General features: G+C 46.6%; 1 protein-coding gene across 18 annotated transcripts in view; it reads right to left on the reverse strand.

Annotated features, from left to right (window-relative positions):
• Nucleotides 1-20,827, reverse strand: part of LOC123773435 (UDP-N-acetylglucosamine transferase subunit ALG13) — a 384,366-nt gene that overhangs the window by 250,019 nt on the left and 113,520 nt on the right. For all 18 annotated transcript variants that reach the window (XM_045767364.2, XM_045767919.2, XM_069307078.1 and 15 more), the window contains 2 exons: nucleotides 11,802-11,886; nucleotides 1,369-1,530 (listed from right to left, as the gene is read on the reverse strand). In XM_045767364.2, the coding sequence (XP_045623320.1) occupies nucleotides 1,369-1,530; nucleotides 11,802-11,886 (247 nt within the window). The remainder of the gene's footprint in view (nucleotides 1-1,368; nucleotides 1,531-11,801; nucleotides 11,887-20,827) is intronic.

Consider the following 20,827-nt stretch of genomic DNA (forward strand, 5'->3'; position numbering starts at 1 on the left):
AAACGCCATTTTCTGGGTGAGTCCCGGAGGCTCCCCAGCATCCCTCCCTCCCTTTGGTCGGCGGCGTTTTTCGCATATTTTGACATCCAGCCTAAGAACTGCCAGTTGGATCGCCGGCGTGGAGGGTCTGGGGCTTCCCCTTTCCCCTCCTAGTTTTGATAATTTTGTTTGGGGAGTTCTGTCCACTCGTTCGGTTTTAGGTAGCAATATTTTCACCAGAATAGGGGTTTGTTTTGGGGCGCCTACCTTTCTGGGTGCCTATCCCGGTCAATGGCAGACATAGAATGCTCCCAACCACAAGGGGGCTTCTATAGGCTATTGCTTCCTTTGCCTCTTCTGAGGGGCCCAGGTTCTGGCTCGTGGTCCCCGGTAGGCAAGAACTCCTAGCACTTTGACTGATGCCAGAAAGTTATACATATCCATTCAGCCTGGATAGCTCCGAGGAGCCTCCGGGACTCACCCAGAAAATGGCATTTAATTACATTCAACGCTGTTTTCTTTCATCATCACAAGTGCCCTCAAATCACCTATTTTCTATGTACTACTTTTAGTATTTGAGTAGTATACCTGCAAATAAACTTTACTGTTTCCTCATTTTGTTAATATCATGTTTTCATCATTTAGCTATTCATCAGTTATTAAAGGTAATGTATGACTCCATCAAGCTAATAATAATCTCGTTACCTTTTCCAGCACCTACCCTCTAACAATTTAATGCTTGTTCAGTCATCTCAACAGCACCCTAAAATAAGTTCAATAAGGCTGCCAACACTCCCCTAGAAATACACATTACACCCATTGCATATATGTTAAATTTTGTCCCCTGTTGTCAATGAATAAACAATAGATGTATTATCTATAAAGATACTGTAAATGTTCCCATAATCAGCCTCAATGATTTTTCTACAGACCACTCCATAAATCCCAAGCCCTGGTAAGCACACCCACATCCTTCTCTCTACAGGAGGCTTTCATCATGTACCTAACCTAGAAATCTCCCAATAATTATCATATTTTTAGTGAATCTTACCTTGCTTCATTACTGCCACTGTCAGCCAGCCTACAGCTCTACCTATTATTCTTTATCTTCTTCCTCCCTAAAGTCATGCAAAAGTACTGAAAAGGGGTTTGTAATCTTTCATGGTGGACTACCCTCCCTTCTCAGCTTTGACCATTATTAATTTCTACCTACCACTGCTCACACACTTCCATTCACCACTATATTCTCTTCCATACTATTTTTTGGTCACACATTTATCTGTAAACCTGCACATCCTAACTTACATATAGCAGTTCTATCTTCATCTCATTCTGTCATTTTAAACATATTTCAAGTTTGGCCAACATGTTGTCAACCAGATCACTTACCACAGATGATGGCTGAGGAGTAGGGGGACAATATGCCCCACCTCTTAGGGAACATGGCACAGGGTCATTCACAACATTTGAAGCTGAGGGTAGACTGGACTGAGTGGCACTGGGTCTCACTGCCCACACACCCTCAACCCCCAGATCTACATTGCCACGATTCTGTAAATTATGATAAAATTATAACTGCCTATAATATTATGATATAAAGAAATAAGATATTAAAGTAACTGTCATTAGCCTCCTGATATTATTTTTAAATTAATTTTAACCAGTAAAATATATACGAAAGGATGCCCATGTATTATAATACACTAAATGTGGTTTGATCACATACCAATCAAGAAAGGTAACTCCAATCTCTATTCCAACATATCTCATGATCTAAACTATAGAATTTAAAAACGTATAATAATTCCAAACTATATTTTAATTCTGTTATTAATGTTATTATCAAATTTAATTAAAATTTAATTAAACTAGACCAAATCCAATAAAAAAATGTTGAATGTAATGAAACGCCATTTTCTGGGTGAAACCCAGAGGCTTCCCAGAACTATACCGGGCTGATGTGCATATATTAGACTGTGGAAACAGTCAATCGAAGGAGTTCTAGGCCTACTGGGGACCAAAGCCAGAACCTGGAACCCCTCAAGAGAGGCACGAGAAGCAATGGCCTAAAGACACTCCCATGTACTTGGGAGCAGTCTTTATCTGCCATCTACCAGGTCAGGCACCCAGAAAGGCAGGAATTCCAAAACAAACTACTGCTGGTCAAAAATTGCAAAAGCCGAACTAGCAAACAAAACTCCAAATCAAAAACAAGCAAACACACATGATGTCACCACCACCGCAGTGCATCCGTCTGCGCTCCTCCTCCCCCCCCCCCATCCCTGGGAGTGGGAAAGGGGGGGGGGGGGGTCCCAGACCTCCATGCCGCCTATTCTCATCAGTTCATAAGCCGAGTATCAAAAATGCGAAAAAAAAATTTGACCAGAGGGAGGGATGCCAGGGAGCCTCCGGGTCTCACCAAGAAAATGGCGTTTCATTACATTCAACGCTTTCTGTGGAGAACCCCTTCAGCTCCCCGGTGCTACCTAACCAAAGATGAAGAAGAAAAAACTTAGCGGAGAGGCGGTCGTCGCTCACTCCTCAACTAGAAATCAAGACAACTAGCTGCAACATGCGACCAAAGGCATAAACGCCCAAGACGAGCTAGGAACATTAACGAGGTACCGTGCGACCAGGACCTTGTTCGACCTCCAAAAGCCCCAAATGTTAGCCCCGGTTAGCCCGCGAACTTACAAACGTTAAGGGCACGGGAATAGACCGCAGGCTGGCTGGACCTAATAATCCTGGGGACGACCTGGGAGACCCGCGCCCTGGAACAGGGAAGAAGAGAAATTAGGTCCACCCAAAACGCATCCCCTGCCATGGAGGCCGTGGCATGCAAATAACGGCGAAGAGTCGCAACCAGACACTAAACATAATGCGTCCCCCGCCGAACCAACCAAGCATTAACAACCCAAGGACACCATCGAAAAGCTCCGATGGTGTCCTTGGCTTGCAGCAGACTCATTCTTCGCCAGAAAAGGAGATGGCTGCAAATGAACGAAACGCCCACCAGGACAGAAAAAGCAGAAACGTTTGTGCTGGAGGAGAGCACAAAACTCCCCAACCCAGCCCCGGAGTCCAATGCCAAAAAAAAAATAAAAAAATAAAAAAAAAAAGCCTTAGAATAACAGTCTTGAACCAAGAGGGGCCACCACAAACCGAGGAGAGGAGAGGAAAGAAAGCACCCGGTCCAACAACCAGGATGGCTCAGGCGGGGCATGACAGGCCAGAGGAGAAACAATGCCCAAAAAAGTTTGCAAAACGGAGCAGAAGTGACATCCACCCCGAATGGAGGCTGCAGCGGCTCTGCCATCGCCGCACAATACGAGGCAACAGTATTTGGCATAATATGACGGTCCTGAAAACCCAAGAGAGAAAGGACAAAACAATCCGATCAGAAATCGAAGACAACCTAAGCAGAGACAAAAAATGCCGAAAGGGCCACCAGGAAATTTCATACTGCCGTGAAGATGAAACTTACAGGTGGGACACCATAAATGAAGCCACCTGATCACCATACAAGTGGTGATAAACCCGCTTCAAAAAGACCAGACGCAAAGGATAAGGAAGAAGATCGAACCAGCCACGTACCGGACTGGACCGATCTGTTGAAAGAGGCGAAGCCGCGGGAAGACCCTCGGGTTCGGACATCGAGTAAGAAGAGCCTGAAACCAGAGCTAGCCGGCAACGTAGGAGCAAACAAGACTACTGTTCCCAGGTAAGGTACAGTTAACCCCACCTCGACCAGTCCAGCCGAAAGGCATTGACCCCCAACGGCTTCGCGGTCCCGGAAGGGTGCCACATACACTGGAAGATGCCTCAACCACGCCTATGCGAAGAGGTCGACAAAGCCACCTGATCACCACAGAGATGGTAATACCCGCGTCAAAATAACAAACGCGAAGAGCCGAGGAGAAGGCCGAACCAGTCACATACAGAACCAGTCCGACCTGCCGAAAGAGGCGGAGCCGCGGGAAAACGCCCTGGGTTTGGACACCTATCAAGCATCGTCTGAAAATAAAGCTGGGCCGGCCACCAAGGGGCCATGAGGACTACTCTCTTTGGAATGGGCTCCAACCGAGCCAGAACTCGAAGCAACAGCTGGACCGGAAGAAGAGGAACAGGTACCCCCAACCTCGACCAGTCCTGCCGAAAGGCATCCACAGTGAACGCCTCGCAGGTGGGTAAGGGCGCCACATAAAATGGGCGACGCCTAGGCCACGCCGACTCGAAGACGCCCATGGCCAGGAGTCCATACGTCCGGCAGAGCCAACAAAACAAATCGGCGACGACTGACCAATCCGCTAACAGAGGAATGAACCGAGACAGGCTGTCCGCCAGGACGTAGGAGACACCCCGGACATAAACCTCACTGTTAGCCAAACCCCGAGAATCCAGTAAACGAGCCACTCGAAGGGACCAACCCCAAAGCCAAACACCTAAGAGAAACCCCGTGGATCCGGCAAAGAACTGCCAGAGAACAGTCCGAATGGAGCTGAATAGTAGAGCACCAAGTGACCCGAACCCTCCGAAGCGCAAACCAGACAGCCATGAACTCCCGAACCATGCTGTGAGCCCGACGGACGGACAGACCCCACCATCCTCAGCCGACCTAGTGAGCACTGGTCACAAAACCCCAGCCGAGAGATGACCGGTCCGTGAACACATCGAGCAAAGGCTCAGAGAAGTGCCAAGGCACGGAACCCCGAAAACCCCAAAGAGGAAGCTGGTGACGCAGCACTAACACAATATCCCCGGAGGAACGAACCCAATGATTGCAAGAGAGGAGGAAGGGGAGTCTCCGAAGGAACCAAACAGACGCCGAAGCCAAACCCGACCCTGCGGGCAGACCAGCACATCGAAGTTCAGACTCCCGCACAACTGCTCGAGCAACCGCCGAGCAACCCGGGATCCCCTCATGAACAGCCGAACACGGGACCACAGCCGCAGCAACACTTCTGGAGGGAACGACAAGGAGTGGCCCAAGACCCCTAAACAAGACCCAGCCAGGTCCGAACCCAGGACAGAAACAGATGGAATGGCCCCCAGATCACCAGGAAACCAAACCCAGCAATCTGGAAAGAACCACACACCTGGTGAGCAGACAAGCAGACCGATTGGGAGCCCACACCAAACAGTCGTCAAGGTAGGTCAGACACCGAATCCCAAGCAGACTCAGACAGGGCACCAAGATCCGGTAAAGATGTGTAAATACACCAAGTGCCAATTACAAACTAGGGAAGGCAACAAAAGCGGCAAGCCTGAAGCCCCACCACCAATTGTGCCAGTCCCAGAAAACTGGAGAAGAACGTGCTAAGAATGGACCTGGAGGTCCAGGGCCACCATCCAGGCACCAGGCCCAAACAGAAGCCGGACCTGAGACAACAGTCCTCCGGTGAGGGCATAGAATCCAGGGCGAAGACTGAAGAAGTCCAGAAGAACTGCAGATTCGCCAGGCCTGTGTCTGCATAGAGCAGACGGAAACCCCAGAAGGATGGGGCGGATTGACCACGTCCAACGCACCCGCTAAGATGACATGAAGAAGCGCAGGGGAAGAAGCCCACCCCGTCAGCCCTAAACCCCCCAAAGGGGAAGAGGCCGTCCGCCGCCGCTACCAGAGGCCGGAAGACAACCAAAAGCATCCACTAACTGCGGGACAATGCGAGAGTCAACAGAGCAAGCTGCTCCCCCAGCGCCCCATCAACAGCGAAGGGAACCCGGAATCGAACCAGGGGGAGCCCAAGACCGTCAGTAGTTTCAAAGCGTTATATGACAAAGCGTGCCAGGAAGACGGGACACCACCAGCATAGCTCTCATCCTGTAACTACACTAGGTAATTACACACACACACAGTGTACACATGTACATCTACATGTGTACACACACACACACACACGTGAAAAGAAAATTACAAGCCGCCAACCAGTGGGCAGAGAGCACCACACCGGCTAGGCGAAGAAGGCACAAGACTGCATCAAAAGGCTCACCTCGACAACAAAACTCCAAAGTCCCAGCACAGCCACAACACGTGCCAAGACCCAAAAAGATCAGTCTGCAAGCCAGGAAGACCCCGGAACCCCAAAAGGTAGAACCGGGTCACACACGAGGAAACAAAGCCACCTGAACCCACAAAGGGGGCCCAAGAGGAAGAAACCTCCGGAACGAAACCAAAGTACCCAAAGGAACCCGGAATCGAACCAGGGGGAGCCCAAATCACCACATTTGCCGGCGGAGATACACCACAGAAAGGCAAAGCACAGCCCCCAGACAGAACTCCCAAAGAAACAGTCAAAACAGACCAAAAACCGAGGGACAAGGTGTGGGAGGAAGCAAAACAGACAGGGACACTGAGCCCAAACCCTAGGGCCCAGACCCAAAACAGACAAAACAGAAAACCCGGAGTAAAATCAACACTCAAACCTTCCCAGAGGAACAGAAAATGGGCAGAAAACACCAGAAAAGCAAAGAAACGACAACAAGAGAATGAAACCCCTGAAAAAGGTGAAAAAACTCACCCAAGACACTCGCTTGCACACCCAGGCACATGTAAACAAACCGCAACGCTGCCCTGGTGGCCACGCCGGGAAACAGGCAGAAGAAAATGGCCACCAGAACAGAGGGCTGTGACCGACGCAAAAGATACAAAAACACGCCAGCAGAAGTGGGAAGCAAGCAGACCGGATGGGCAAAAAACTCCGCCCTGAAGCAGAAAACCCAGGCAGGGGCAAATCGCCCCAGAACTGCTAGCAGGCATCCCCCACAGCCCCGGGTACCCGCAACAGAGGCCCCTGGGCAGAGCCGTCCTCCAATCCCTCCGCCCTTAAAGAAAAGGAAGAGTCCATGGGAAAGGCAGCAAGAAAGGGCCGCTGGTAAGACCCAGACGCCTTGGCAGGAGGAACAGGCTCGAAAACCTCCGTCTCCAACCCGAACAGGGCAGCCCCCGCAACCGCTCGAGTCTCAGCTCCAACTAAACCCCGCTCCAAGAAGGCAGGGTTTAGTTGGGGCCGAAACCCGCAAACGGGCCGGAGCTGGGAACAGGGAGGGAAAGGGGTGAACAGCACCTAACCAAAATGGGGCGGCCCCGGGGCATCCGAGTGGGAAACCAACCTAGCGTGTTGCAGCAACCTAACCTAGCTTGCAACACGGATGACACCTGTACTCTGAACAGTAATAACATCAGTAGAGTACTGGAGAACAAGCAGAGAATATCTCTCGCAAGACTCCGGGTCAAGGTGTCAGGGACCCAACAGGCAACATGACAAAGGTAAAATAGGGGCCATGCCCCCTAAGTCATCCCCTCCCCCGCACCGGGAACCTCCACACCAGGACATGGGGCCAAGCTGTCCTCCAAACCCTCCGCCTCAAAAGAAAAGGCAGAGTCCACCGGAAAAGCTGGAACAAATGGGGCCCACTGGTCAAACCCAGGAGCACCGGCTGGAGGAACAAATCCGAATACCTCCATCGTCAATCCAGAAGGTGCATCCCCCGAAACCTCCCGAGTCTCACCATCAACTAAACCCTGCCCCGACTTTGAAACCCTCAGACACTTTGAGGCTGGGTGCAGGGGCAGGAGGGAACAGGATGAACAGCAGCAGCAGAAGGACAAAGGGGCATGGACAAAGCATTAGTCGAGGTGACTAACACGAAGTCCAAGTCCCAATAACCAAAATGGGGCAGTCTCTTGGCATCCGGGTGAGTAATCAACCTAGCGCGCTGCAACCTAAAATGCGCATGCAACGCCGAAGTTATCTGCACCCGAATATCAAGATCAGTGGATTGGGTGAACTGGAGTACAAGCAAGGAACACCACTCGCAGGACTTCGGGTCGAAGGTGTCGCTAACCCAACGGGCAGCATGACGGAGGCACAACAGGTGATTATCACCCCGAGGCAAGGGAATAGAGCAACCCTCAAACTCGCATGAAGTAAGATGGGACCCAAGGGACGCTTCCATCGGACCACTGAGCCCCAATGGGGGTTTCCAGGGCCCTTAGAAGCTATGCTAAGGGAAGCCCAGGCAAGGTACTGCTAACTGGCATCCCCACACTACCAAGCAAACTACTAATAGCCTAACTCCCGAGACATGTACCCTCACGAGGACCTAGTGGAGGACCACCAAATATATAGATGGGTACCAACACCAAGGGGCAGACCCCCCATCAGACAGGAAACTAAAAGTAAAAGAAAAACCCCACATGAGGACAACGACCCAGGCAGAACAGAGCCCGCCAGTATAATATGCTGAAAACTAGCTGCACAGTACCTTGAGAATGAAGGTTTTGTCATACCAGTGACGAAACCACCTACTCCTACCTAGAGACAAATAGTGGTGTAAGAAACACCCCAGCTGACTCCATGGGCAGGCAATCACCGAGCAGTAAAAGACCACACAGAGGTAGACCCCAAGCAACTTGTGGAAAACAACCCAAGCCACAAGGGCAGTACTTACAGGGCACCTAGGGAAGGGAACCCTAGGTGCAAGTCACTGCACATTCTCTCATGTGTATTATACATATATAAAACGCTGAACTGTAATGCCAATCCTGACCTCAAAAGCTTCAATGATGGTTGTAACAGAACCCATGAGCACCACACCAGAAACAAACAGTTTTGATATTCCAAGAGTACGACTTAATCAAACTAGAAATGCTCTACAAATCAAGGGACCCAGAATGTGGAATGACCTTCCCAACCATGTTAAAGACTGTACCTCTCTCAACCAGTTTAAGATAAAAACGAAGAACTACCTAATATATTCCCTGTAACCTACCTTACCCCTCTATTGTCAACCCATGTCTGTTTTTTTAAACAACGCTGTTTGCCGACCTAATTGTATTTGTGCTGCTTTTTCTGCCATGTTCCCCCCTTTTTTATCTCTATTTTTATTTGTTCTCAACACATTTTATTCTTTATACTCAATTAGTATTAAGCTTTAGTCATTAATGTTTTTCCTGCCAGAAACGCTTTGCGTAATAGTGGCTTTAGGATTGTATGTACTAGCTCTATCTATAAATCCAGCAATCTTTGTAAAATCTCTTGTATGTATGTACCTTACCTTGAGGTTACCTTGAGGTGCTTCCGGGGCTTTGCGTCCCCGAGGCCCGGTCGTCGACCAGGCCTCCTGGTTGCTGGATTGATCAACCATGCTGTTGGACGCGGCTGCTCGCAGCCTGACGTATGAGTCACAGCCTGGTTGATCAGGTATCCTTTGGAGGTGCTTATCCAGTTCTCTCTTGAACACTGTGAGGGGTCGGCCAGTTATGCCCCTTATGTGTAGCGGAAGCGTGTTGAACAGTCTCGGGCCTCTGATGTTGATAGAGTTCTCTCTCAGAGTACCTGTTGCACCTCCGCTTTTCAATGAGGGTATTCTGCACATCCTGCCATGTCTTCTGGTCTCATGTGATGTTATTTCTGTGTGCAGGTTTGGGACCAGCCCCTCTAACATTTTCCACGTGTAAATTATTATATATCTCTTCCGCCTGCGCTCAAGGGAGTACAGATTTAGGCTCTTTAGTCGGTCCCAATAGTTTAGGTGTTTTACCGAGTGAATTCGAGCAGTATAGGATCTCTGCACGCTCTCCAGGTCGGCAATTTCCCCAGCTTTGAAAAGGGCTGTCATTGTGCAGCAGTACTCCACTCTAGAGAGCACAAGCGTTTTGAAAAGTGTCATCATCAGTATAGCATCTCTAGTGTGAAAAGTTCTTGTTATCCAACCTGTCATTTTTCTTACAGTTGTGACGGTTACTTTATTGTGTTCTTTAAAGGTAAGGTCTTCCGACATGAGTACACCCAGATCCTTTACATTGCCTTTTCGTTCTATGTCATGATTTGCCCGAGTTTTGTACGTGGTTTCCGTTTTTATATTTCCATTTTTTCCATACCTTACCTAAATAAACATTTATTTATTTTTATTTTTTTATTTTATGCAATCCGAGTACTTGTGAATTTACACCTGGATTACATACAACCAAAGGACAGGACCACACCACAAAGAACAGCATTTGAAAATGTCTGGAGCCAGAGTCGAAAGACTGCCAGGTCTCACATCAGCCACAGAACTGAGGGTGTATAGTTGTCGCGAGGAAATCTGGAGCTCCCCCTTTCCCCTCCCAGGAAGGAGCTGCACAGACAGCAGCACGGCGACGACTGTGAAATCATGCTTGTTTGCTCGTTTTTAGTTTGGGGCCTACCTTTCTGGATGCCTGACTCGGTCGATTGCAGACAAAGAATGCTTCCAACCACACTGCGGTTTCTATAGGACATTGCTCCTCATGCCTCTCTGAGCGGGCCAGGTTCTCGCTCATGGTCCCTGGTAGGCCTAAGAACTCCATTTGCTTGACTGATGCCAGGGTCTAATACATTCATATTAGCCTGGATAGCTTCGAAAAAACATAATTGAATTTCATCCAGTTGGCAATAGGAACAATTATGTTTGTGTTTATCTTGATTTTATGTTTTCAATATGATTCTGCATGTGAGGTTGATTAGAAAAAGGCCATAACATTGAAGGAGATATGCTAAATTAGATTAGAGCTGCTTGGTTAGGAGAGAAAGAGAAAATGCACAGTGGTAATTATGTAATGACTTGTATATAAAGTTTAGCTTTTGTGGTTGTTAATGTAATGTTTCTCTTAGCTAAAATACCCGTTTGTTATATTTGAGTTAATTTTTATGTTTCATTTGTGTTTGAGAGTATGTAAGGGTAAATGAGTATGATTCTGTGTGTAAAAGTTATCCGGTGCATTTTCGTGAGAGGAGTGTTGCCCACACTCCACATGAGAGAGGGGGTTGAGACTCCACACAACCAGGTTGTGTGGTGTGTGCTCGTGAGGTATTCGCTTCATTGTGTGAAGTTATTGACCTTCATTTATATCCAAGTGAAAACTGTATTTGTTAATTTGGTGAGAGATTTTTCATTGAGTGTATTATCCCTTTTCCTGTGATTAAATAAATGTACTGCATGCACTTTGGTTGTTTCTTGAGTCCCGCCAATGCAAAAGTACGGTACCAGTCCCATGTGGTCATTATTGTGTTTGAAGTGTGTATAAAAGCTCATTGGTTCTACATTCCTAGTTTAAAGTAACATACCTATAGTGTAAATAAGAACGTAAGGATGGGTTTTGCGAGTTCGTACGGCTTACAAATGTCAGTAAAAATCAGCTTACTAATGGCTTACAACTGCGGTAAAATCAGAGTGGGTATGCCCCTAATGATGTGCCACAAGGTCTTGGGTCTTTATTACTCATAATATATATTAATGACCTTGATATTGGGGCAAACTGTAATATAAGTAACTTTACAGATGCACAAATATACAGTCTACAGTAAATTAATTTAAGATTTTACTGAAATACATAAAATACCTAAATAAAAAACAGATTTGGAGAGAAAAATGGAAAATGCTATGAAATATATATATAAATGTTAAAATTTGGCCAAAGATAGTGGTACTGTTCATCTGCTTAATGATGTATTTGCAAATCAAATTATGGGAGAGATTTAGTGGTGACGGCTAGCGTATAAATCCAAGACAAAACTCAGGGAAGTATAGTCTCACAACCAGCAATAACTGTTTGGAACAAATACTTTGAGTAGGCAGTGCATGCCAAATCAAGCTTTTTTACAATTTCAAATCAAACAATTTATGACAGAATTACTGGAGCCCAGATAATACAAATGAAGCACAATTCCTATAATTATAAATAGGTAAAAAACACAACTACAGACTACTTCAAGATATTTCATGGCAAATTCAATAATCTGACTTTTTTAATGTTATCAAAGAGTTAGAACATAATTGAAGAGTAAGACAATTCTTACAGTCAACGATGGGAACCCATCTCTTGCAGGGCTGCTGGAATAGTTGCTGTTATTACTTAATCCCATCCCTCTATGGCAATAATTTCTGAAAAACAAAACAATAATTTATTTATATAACACACACACACACTAGACCTACCACTAGACCACTAGACTAGGGAATGTAGACCACCAACAGATGATTGTTTCAAAGGATTCTCACCACAAGATATAAGAAAAGGAGGTGTTCTTGGCAGGTTAGAGATAATTGAGGATATGAAAAGAAGTATGAAGAAAAAGTGCTTAAATTGGAAGAGGACTATGGAGCTCTTAGGAGTGAGCTTTGCACTCTAAAAGGGAGTATGCTTTAGCAAGGTAAGATTATTACTGCATTAACAGACGCGGTAACAAATCAGGAGGAGCAAATCAAGGAACTAGTAAAAGAAAATGAGTCGTGGAAAGTGAAAGTGTGGTGACTTTGAAGACATAAACAAGAAAATAGACTCATATGGTGAACAACTCCAAGGTAGCCTGAAAGCTAATATAGAGTTAGGCAAGGATCTCCAAATGGAAACTTCACTGACAACTCACATAGAGGAGGTGAATAAAGAACTAGAAAAGTATAAAGAAGAAATAAAAGCGACATATGCTCAAGTTGTAAAAGAGAAAGAGACTATCAAAGAAGTGTGTTCAGAAGTCAAAACCAGAAATGACCAACAAGAAGCAGAAATTTGACAAGTAATTAGGAAAGTACTGGTTACCAACAGTAAACTAGTACAAAACACTGCAGATAGAACTAAGTCCATAATAATTTTTGGATGTTTAGAGAAGGAAATTTCATCTAGGGTGGACCAAGCGGCAGAAGAGATGCAAATCATAGAAAAAATAGTAGGTTTAGGAGAAGGCTCAAAGGAAAATGTCAGTGATTTTAGAAGAATAGGAAAATATGAGAAAGACGAGAACCGCCCCTTAAGGGTGACGTTTAATGGAGTGAAAAACATGATGGAAGTGCTTAGAAATGCCAGGAAACTGCAGTGTGATGAGGTTGGCAAATTTTGGTCAATAAGACAAGACCTCTCCAAGGAAGACAGAGAAAAGCTGAAAATGAACCTAATTGAGGCAAAACGTCTAAATGGGGATAGAAATGAAGAAGACAGAAATTCTTTTTTCTACAAAGTGACAGGGACTGGAAAGCTTGTGAAATGGTATATAAAAACAAAGCAACAAGATCAGTAGTGGAAGGGGAAGTAAAGAGCAAAGGAAAAGGGAACATGTTCCTGAAAACTGCATATACCAACATAGATATGGAATAAGGTCAAAACCTTTGGAATTGCAAGATATAATCCAGCTTAAGGTCCCAGATATTAATGCATTATCAGAGACGAAACTTGAAGGAAATATAATAAATGAAGTCATATTCCCAAGAGGTTATTCAGTTTGGAGACGTGACAGGAAAACTAGGAAGGGAGGAGGAGTGGCTGTACTGGTTAAAAAAACACCTGAAGGTAAGAGAGTTAATATTTGAAAACCCTCGAGATATTGACATAATGGCATTGCAGATCTGGAATAAGGATGATAAGCTGATAATTTTAAATGCCTACAGCCCACCAGCAAGCAACACATGGACAAAGGAAGAACTGGATGACAAACGAGAGGGCCTCATAATGGTCATGAGAGAGATTATTGTACAAGCAGATAAAGATAAATCACGACTGTTGGTACTGAGGGACTTCAACTTTAAAGCAATAGACTGGGAGGCCTATGAAGCAAGAACAGAGGACTTTTGGACATGCAGATTTGTGAACCTCATTCTGGAGACATTCTTGTATCAACACATAAAGCAGGCCACAAGAATGAGGGAAGGAGATGTACCATCAGTACTGGATGTAGTATTCACCAGGAAAGAAGAAGAGTTATTTGATATCCAGTACCTCCCTCCCTTGGGAAAGAGTGATCACTGTCCTGTTAGACATTGATTATGCTTTAAGATATCATCTAGAAGAAAATGGGGACATTGAAACAGTTGATAAACTCGATTTAAGGAGAGGTCACTATGGGGAACTTCAAAATTTTTTAATGAATGTAATTGGACAGACTTGTTGCTAGGCAGGGAAGTAAATGAAATGTATGCCAAATTTTTAAAAATATATGAGGAAGGCACACAAACATTCATACCAAAACAGAGATGCAGGGCCAGAAAACAGGATTGGTTCAACAGAAATTGTGAGAGGACCAGAGACCAAAAGACACAAAAATGGAATCAGTATAGGAAGAGACCAAACCCCCAAACATACCAGCGATACAAAGATGCGAGAAACAACTATACGGCAGTAAGGAGAGAGGCAGGAAAAAATTTTGAAAAAGGGATAGCAGATAAATGTAAAACAGAACCGGGCCTATTCTACAAATTCATAAACAACAAATTGCAGGTAAAGGATAATATCCAGAGGTTGAAAATGGGAAACAGATTCACAGAAAATGAAAAGGAAATGTGTGAAACATTAAATGAAAAGTTCCACAGTGCGTTTGTACAAAATGAAATCTTCAGACCACCAGACACAATAAGAATTCCAGAGAATAACAGAGTGGATAGAGGTGTCTACAGATGAAGTGGAAAATATGCTAAAGGAACACAATACGAACAAAGCAGCTGGCCCAGATGGCGTTTCACCATGGGTTCTGAGAGAATGTGCATCTGAGCTCAGCATTCCACTTCACCTGATCTTTCAGGCATCACTGTGTACAGGAATCGTAGCAGACGTGTGGAAACAAGCTAACATAGTTCCAATCTACAAAAGTGGCAGCAGGGAAGACCCCATCAATCATAGACCTGTATCATTGACAAGTGTAATAGCGAAAGTATTGGAAAAACTAATCAAAACTAAATGGGTAGAACACTTGGAGAGAAATGATATAATATCAGACAGACAGTATGGTTTTCGATCTGGAAGATCCTGTGTATCGAATTTACTCAGTTTCTATGATCGAGCCACAGAGATATTACAGGAAAGAGATGGTTGGGTTGACTGCATCTATCTGGACCTAAAAAAGGCTTTCGACAGAGTTCCACATAAGAGGTTGTTCTGGAAACTGGAAAATATTGGAGGGGTGACAGGTAAGCTTCTAACATGGATGAAAAATTTTCTGACTGATAGAAAAAATGAGGGCAGTGATCAGAGGCAATGTATCGGACTGGAGAAATGTCACAAGTGGAGTACCACAGGATTCAGTTCTTGCACCAGTGATGTTTATTGTCTACAAAAATGATCTACCAGTTGGTATACAGAATTATATGAACATGTTTGCTGATGATGCCAAGATAATAGGAAGGATAAGAAATTTAGATGATTGTCATGCCCTTCAAGAAGACCTGGACAAAATAAGTATATGGAGCACCACTTGGCAAATGGAATTTAATGTTAATAAATGCCATGTTATGGAATGGGGAATAGGAGAACATAGACCCCACACAACCTATATATTATGTGGGAAATCTTTAAAGAATTCTGATAAAGAAAGAGATCTAGGGGTGGTTCTAGATAGAAAACTATCACCTGAGGACCACATAAAGAATATTGTGCAAAGAGCCTATGCTGCGCTTTCTAACTTCAGAATTGGTTTTAAATACATGGATGGCGATATACTAAAGAAATTGTTCATGACTTTTGTTAGGCCAAAGCTAGAATATGCAGCTGTTGTGTGGTGCCCATATCTTAAGAAGCACATCAACAAACTGGAAAAGGTGCAAAGACATGCTACTAAGTGGCTCCCAGAACTGAAGGGCAAGAGCTACGAGGAGAGGGTAGAGGCATTAAATATGCCAAAACTAGAAGACAGAAGAAAAGGTGGTGATATGACCACTGCATACAAAATAGTAACAGGAATTGATATAATATATAGGGAAGATTTCCCGAGACCTGGAACTTTAAGAACAAGAAGTCATAGATTTAAACTAGCTAAACACAGATGCCGAAGAAATATAAGAAAATTCACTTTCGCAAACAGAGTGGTAGACGGTTGGAACAAGTTAGGTGAGAAGGTGGTGGAGGCCAAGACCGTCAGTAGTTTCAAAGCGTTATATGACACAAGAGTGCTGGGAAGACGGGATACCACGAGCGTAGCTCTCATCCTGTAACTACACTTAGGTAATTACTAGACACTAGAGCATCATCACACTGAAGAGTCACACTGCTGCAGGCTTCTGGATAATTCAAATTATCTAAGTGTTTACAGTAGGGTGAGGGTTGCAAGTGGTGTCCCAGAATACATGAAGGTGTAGGGAATTTGAAAATAAACTAAGAGATAAGAAATAAGTGTTAGTAAATTAAAAATCTTGGGTAGAAAAGTTGAACTTTCAAAACAGCAGAACAACAACAAAAATGGCCACCACCACAGGGGAGGACAGTACCTCAACAGAGGAATATTTTGCAGGTTTCTCACAACAAGATGCAATGAAAGGTTGTTTTCTTGGCAGGTTAGTGATTATTGAGGAGATGCTAAAGAATTAAGAAGAAAAGGTTATTAACCCTTTAGTTGCGCAAGACATCATATGATGCTTTGAGTGACTTGCAGTAAATTGCGCTCTGCATCATATGATGCTTTGGAGTACCCACAAGATTTAAACGGCCAGTGGATACGCAAGGGTTCACCACACCTTCATCAGGGCTCTTGTAAACAGACTCCATTTATTTTGAAAATCGTGGGCCAAATTCCTGGGTGTGAGGGGCCTCAGTATCGAGTGAGCAGCCAAGCCTGATGCACGCAGCACGAGCTCACAGCACTGCTGTTCAGCTTGTGACCACAGCATCGCCTAAAAATGCCATAATATACATATTCTTGCTATTATTTAGCAATGATATTATTACAGAAGCCCCCTGACTATGATAAAATTGACCAGGGTTCTGATAATAGCAGGATTTAGCACTGTACTCCAAGGTGGGAGGAGTAATGCTGTGGGAGGGAGGGTGGTGGCGTCGTCTTCTGACTGTGTGTGGCCACCTTTTATTGACTGCACTCACCATACCAGCTTAGTGGTTCGTTATGGTGAACACAAATGTAGATACAGAGCACCACTTGGTTTCCGAACTTTAGTTATCCGAAACTTCCAGTTTCCCGATTGGGGTTGGGGAGTCATGCTACCCGAACAAAGTTCGGGTAGGAAGGGGTCCGCCATGCGTCACGCCGGCTTGTGGTGGTGGGTGGGCGATGGTCCAGTTTGCCCACTGTGACTTCACAGATTCACGGCCTATTATTCCTATTATTTTGAATTGCCTTAAGGCTGGAATGTTCATTCTGTGCTTTTGTTTTACATATCTGCACAATCAAGAAACATCTGTGCACCATGTTGGCTCCAAATGCACGCATTGCGTCAGTGGTGGGTGGATGGACGATGGAGCTTAGGTGGGAGGCAGTATGAATGAGGGGGGGGGGAGAATCAGTGAGAGAGGGGGGGAGGTAGGGAGAGATGTTAGGAGGTAGGGAGAGATGCTAAGAGGGAGGGGGAGGTAGGGAGAGATGCTAGGAGGTAGGCAGGAAGGGATGGAAGTAGTGAGAATTAGGGAGGGAAAGGCAGGCTGGCAGGCACAGGCAGGCAGGCTGGCAGGCACAGGCAGGCAGGCTGGCAGGCACAGGCAGGCAGGCACAGGCAGGCAGACAGGCAGGCAGGCAGGCAGGCAGGCTAGCTTGCAGGCAGGGAGTGAGTGGTAGTCACGCGGTTGAACCGCGTGACCTTGAGAGATGGGATGTAGGGGGCGGGTGGTTTGTTGGTGGTGGGGGTGAGACCGGATCATTCCCGAAGATAAGCCTAACACACACTACCCGTTAGCATGATGGCAGGGAGGGAGGCAGGCTGGCTGGAAAGGAAGCAGGCTGGCAGGCTGGGAAGGAGGCAGGCAGGCTGGGAAGGAGGCAGGCATGCAGGCTGGGAAGGAGGCAGACTGGCAGGCAGGGAAGAAGGCAGGCTGGGAAGGAGGCAGGCTGGGAAGGAAGCAGGCTGGCAGGCTGGGAAGGAGGCAGGCTGGGAAGGAGGCAGGCTGGGAAGGAGGCAGGCTGGCAGGCTGGGAAGGAGGCAGGCTGGCAGGCAGGGAAGGAGGCAGGCTGGCAGGCTGGGAAGGAAGCAGGCTGGCAGGCTGGGAAGGAGGCAGGCTGGGAAGGAGGCAGGCAGGCAGGCAGGCTGGGAAGGAAGCAGGCTGGCAGGCTGGGAAGGAGGCAGGCAGGCAGGCAGGCTGGGAAGGAAGCAGGCTGGCAGGCTGGGAAGGAGGCAGGCTGGGAAGGAGGGAGGCTGGGAAGGAAGCAGGCTGGCAGGCTGGGAAGGAAGCAGGCTGGCAGGCTGGGAAGGAGGCAGGCTGGGAAGGAAGCAGGCTGGCAGGCTGGGAAGGAGGCAGGCAGGCAGGCAGGCTGGGAAGGAAGCAGGCTGGCAGGCTGGGAAGGAGGCAGGCAGGCAGGCAGGCTGGGAAGGAAGCAGGCTGGCAGGCTGGGAAGGAGGCAGGCAGGCAGGCAGGCTGGGAAGGAAGCAGGCTGGCAGGCTGGGAAGGAGGCAGGCTGGGAAGGAGGGAGGCTGGGAAGGAAGCAGGCTGGCAGGCTGGGAAGGAAGCAGGCTGGCAGGCTGGGAAGGAGGCAGGCTGGGAAGGAAGCAGGCTGGCAGGCTGGGAAGGAGGCAGGCAGGCAGGCTGGGAAGGAGGCAGGCTGGGAAGGAAGCAGGCTGGCAGGCTGGGAAGGAGGCAGGCTGGGAAGGAAGCAGACTGGCAGGCTGGGAAGGAGGCAGGCAGGCAGGCAGGCTGGGAAGGAGGCAGGCAGGCAGGCTGGGAAGGAGGCAGGCTGGCAGGCTGGGAAGGAGGCAGGCTGGCAGGCAGGGAAGGAGGCAGGCTGGCAGGCTGGGAAGGAGGCAGGCTGGGAAGGAGGCAGGCTGGGAAGGAGGCAGGCTGGGAAGGAGGCAGGCTGGGAAGGAGGCAGGCAGGCAGGCAGGAAGCGATATATGGGTGTTGAAGTGAACCGTGAACCACGTGACCTTTGAGAGTGTGTGTGTGTATGGGTTTGGGGTGGGGGGTGGGGGTGGTGTGTCGGTGGTGGGGGGAGAGGGGGAGGTGTGTCGGTGGTGGGGGGAGAGGGGGAGGTGTGTCGGTGGTGGGGGGAGAGGGGGGAGGTGTGTCGGTGGTGGGGGGAGAGGGGGAGGTGTGTCGGTGGTGGGGGGAGAGGGGGAGGTGTGTCGGTGGTGGGGGGAGAGGGGGAGGTGTGTCGGTGGTGGGGGGAGAGGGGGAGGTGTGTCGGTGGTGGGGGAGGGACCGGCTGACTCCGTAAGCCTAACCACACTCCACAGACCTGTGACCCAGATTTGTTTCTTAAATGTACAGTACATCATCGTATATTTTAGGCAGGATGTTCCTGCAGGCTGGCAGGAAACATCCAGAGGATGTTTGCCAAACGTCTTAATAATCAGTTAGGAACAATTAAGGACTTTTATAAAGCGGATCAGGACTTCACTTATTGATGAGTACAAACAAAACACGTCGCATTTACGCCATGAACCTGACGATTTTTTTCCCTAGAGTTTTTTCATAAATTTTTCGGAATTTTTTTTTTACATTTCTAGTTTATTTTTTCCCCTCTATTTCTCGTATACGAACTTACATGTTAACCGACGGGTCTCGTCCCCAAGGGGTTCGGAAACCAAGTGGTGCTCTGTACTTATATATAACGTGTGTATAGAGGGTATAAACAGCAATAGGAATAGGTTGGGAGCCGCCATTTTGGTGAGGGAGGGCGTCGTCTGCACGACTTATCATGTTGTTTACTGGTGACCACTATGGTCTTTGGGCACCATACCAGTTTACTTGTACAAGTATGGTGAATAAAACAGGTAGATACTTATATATAATATGTGGATATAGAGTAATTACACCACAAACAGTATTGTTGGAGGAGAAATATTAGTACGTCTGGCCTTGAGGGCGGCCACCACTAGCTGACTATGCGAGTAGCTACGTCTTTGTGCCTTTATTCACCATACAAGCTTAAATGTACAGTCATGGTAAACAAAACATGTAAATACTTATATATAACATCTGTATATAAAAACAAAAACAGTATGGTGGGAGGAGAATGATGGCAAGTCAGGTGAGGTGAGGTAGGGAGGGAGTGACAGCCACCTGCCACTGGCAGCCACTGCCACTCAGCATACCAACTTAGTGGTTCGTTATGGTGAACATGAATGTAGATACTTATATATAACATCTGTATATAGTGAATAAAAGCAAAAACAGTATTGTGGGAGGAGAATGTGGGCGAGTCAGGTGACTTGAGGGAGGGAGGAAGTAGCAGCCAGTGGCAGGCTGCCACTGCCATTCAGCATGCCAACTTAGTGGTTCGTTATGGTGAACATGAATGTACTTATATATAACGTCTGTATATAGTAAATAAAAGCAAAAACAGTATGGTGAGAGGAGAATGTGGGTGAGTGAGGTGTTGAGGGAGTGAGTGGCAGCGAGTGGCTGGCTGGTGTGTGGCAGTCACTCCTCGCTACTTTTTGACTCATAATAGCAACTTAGTGGTTCGTTATGGTGAACAAAACATGCAGATACTTATATATAACCTGTGTATATAGTGTAATAACCGACAAAGTATTTGTTCACTGTTTGATGAACATAATAATTGAATCAACAATATGCACACCATATTTTTGAGCACAGCAATGATTCACTCATTTTATTATATAAATATATCACACTACACACTATTGAATAATATTACACCAAAAAAATTACAAAAAATCAGACATTGAAATAATTAGGTAATTATCTCTTTGTGGCCACTCCTGCCTGACAGCTGGCGAGCAACAGACCGTCTGGGACGCACGCTGAGTCAGCGCCTGTTTTTTTGCCAGAATTTCCCACTCAATAGCGGGTAATATATGCCACTTACGATTTTTGTATTATTTTAACCATGATCAGTGAACACAAATTATCAGGTCTAGAAGAATTTTTTTTTTTTTTTTGGTCTGCGCCTGTGGGTCACAAATGCTAAATAGCCCGGCGCCATACAAGGGTTAATAA

This window comes from Procambarus clarkii, chromosome 1, assembly GCF_040958095.1.
Source record: "Procambarus clarkii isolate CNS0578487 chromosome 1, FALCON_Pclarkii_2.0, whole genome shotgun sequence".
NCBI classification, from domain to species: Eukaryota; Metazoa; Arthropoda; class Malacostraca; order Decapoda; family Cambaridae; genus Procambarus; species Procambarus clarkii.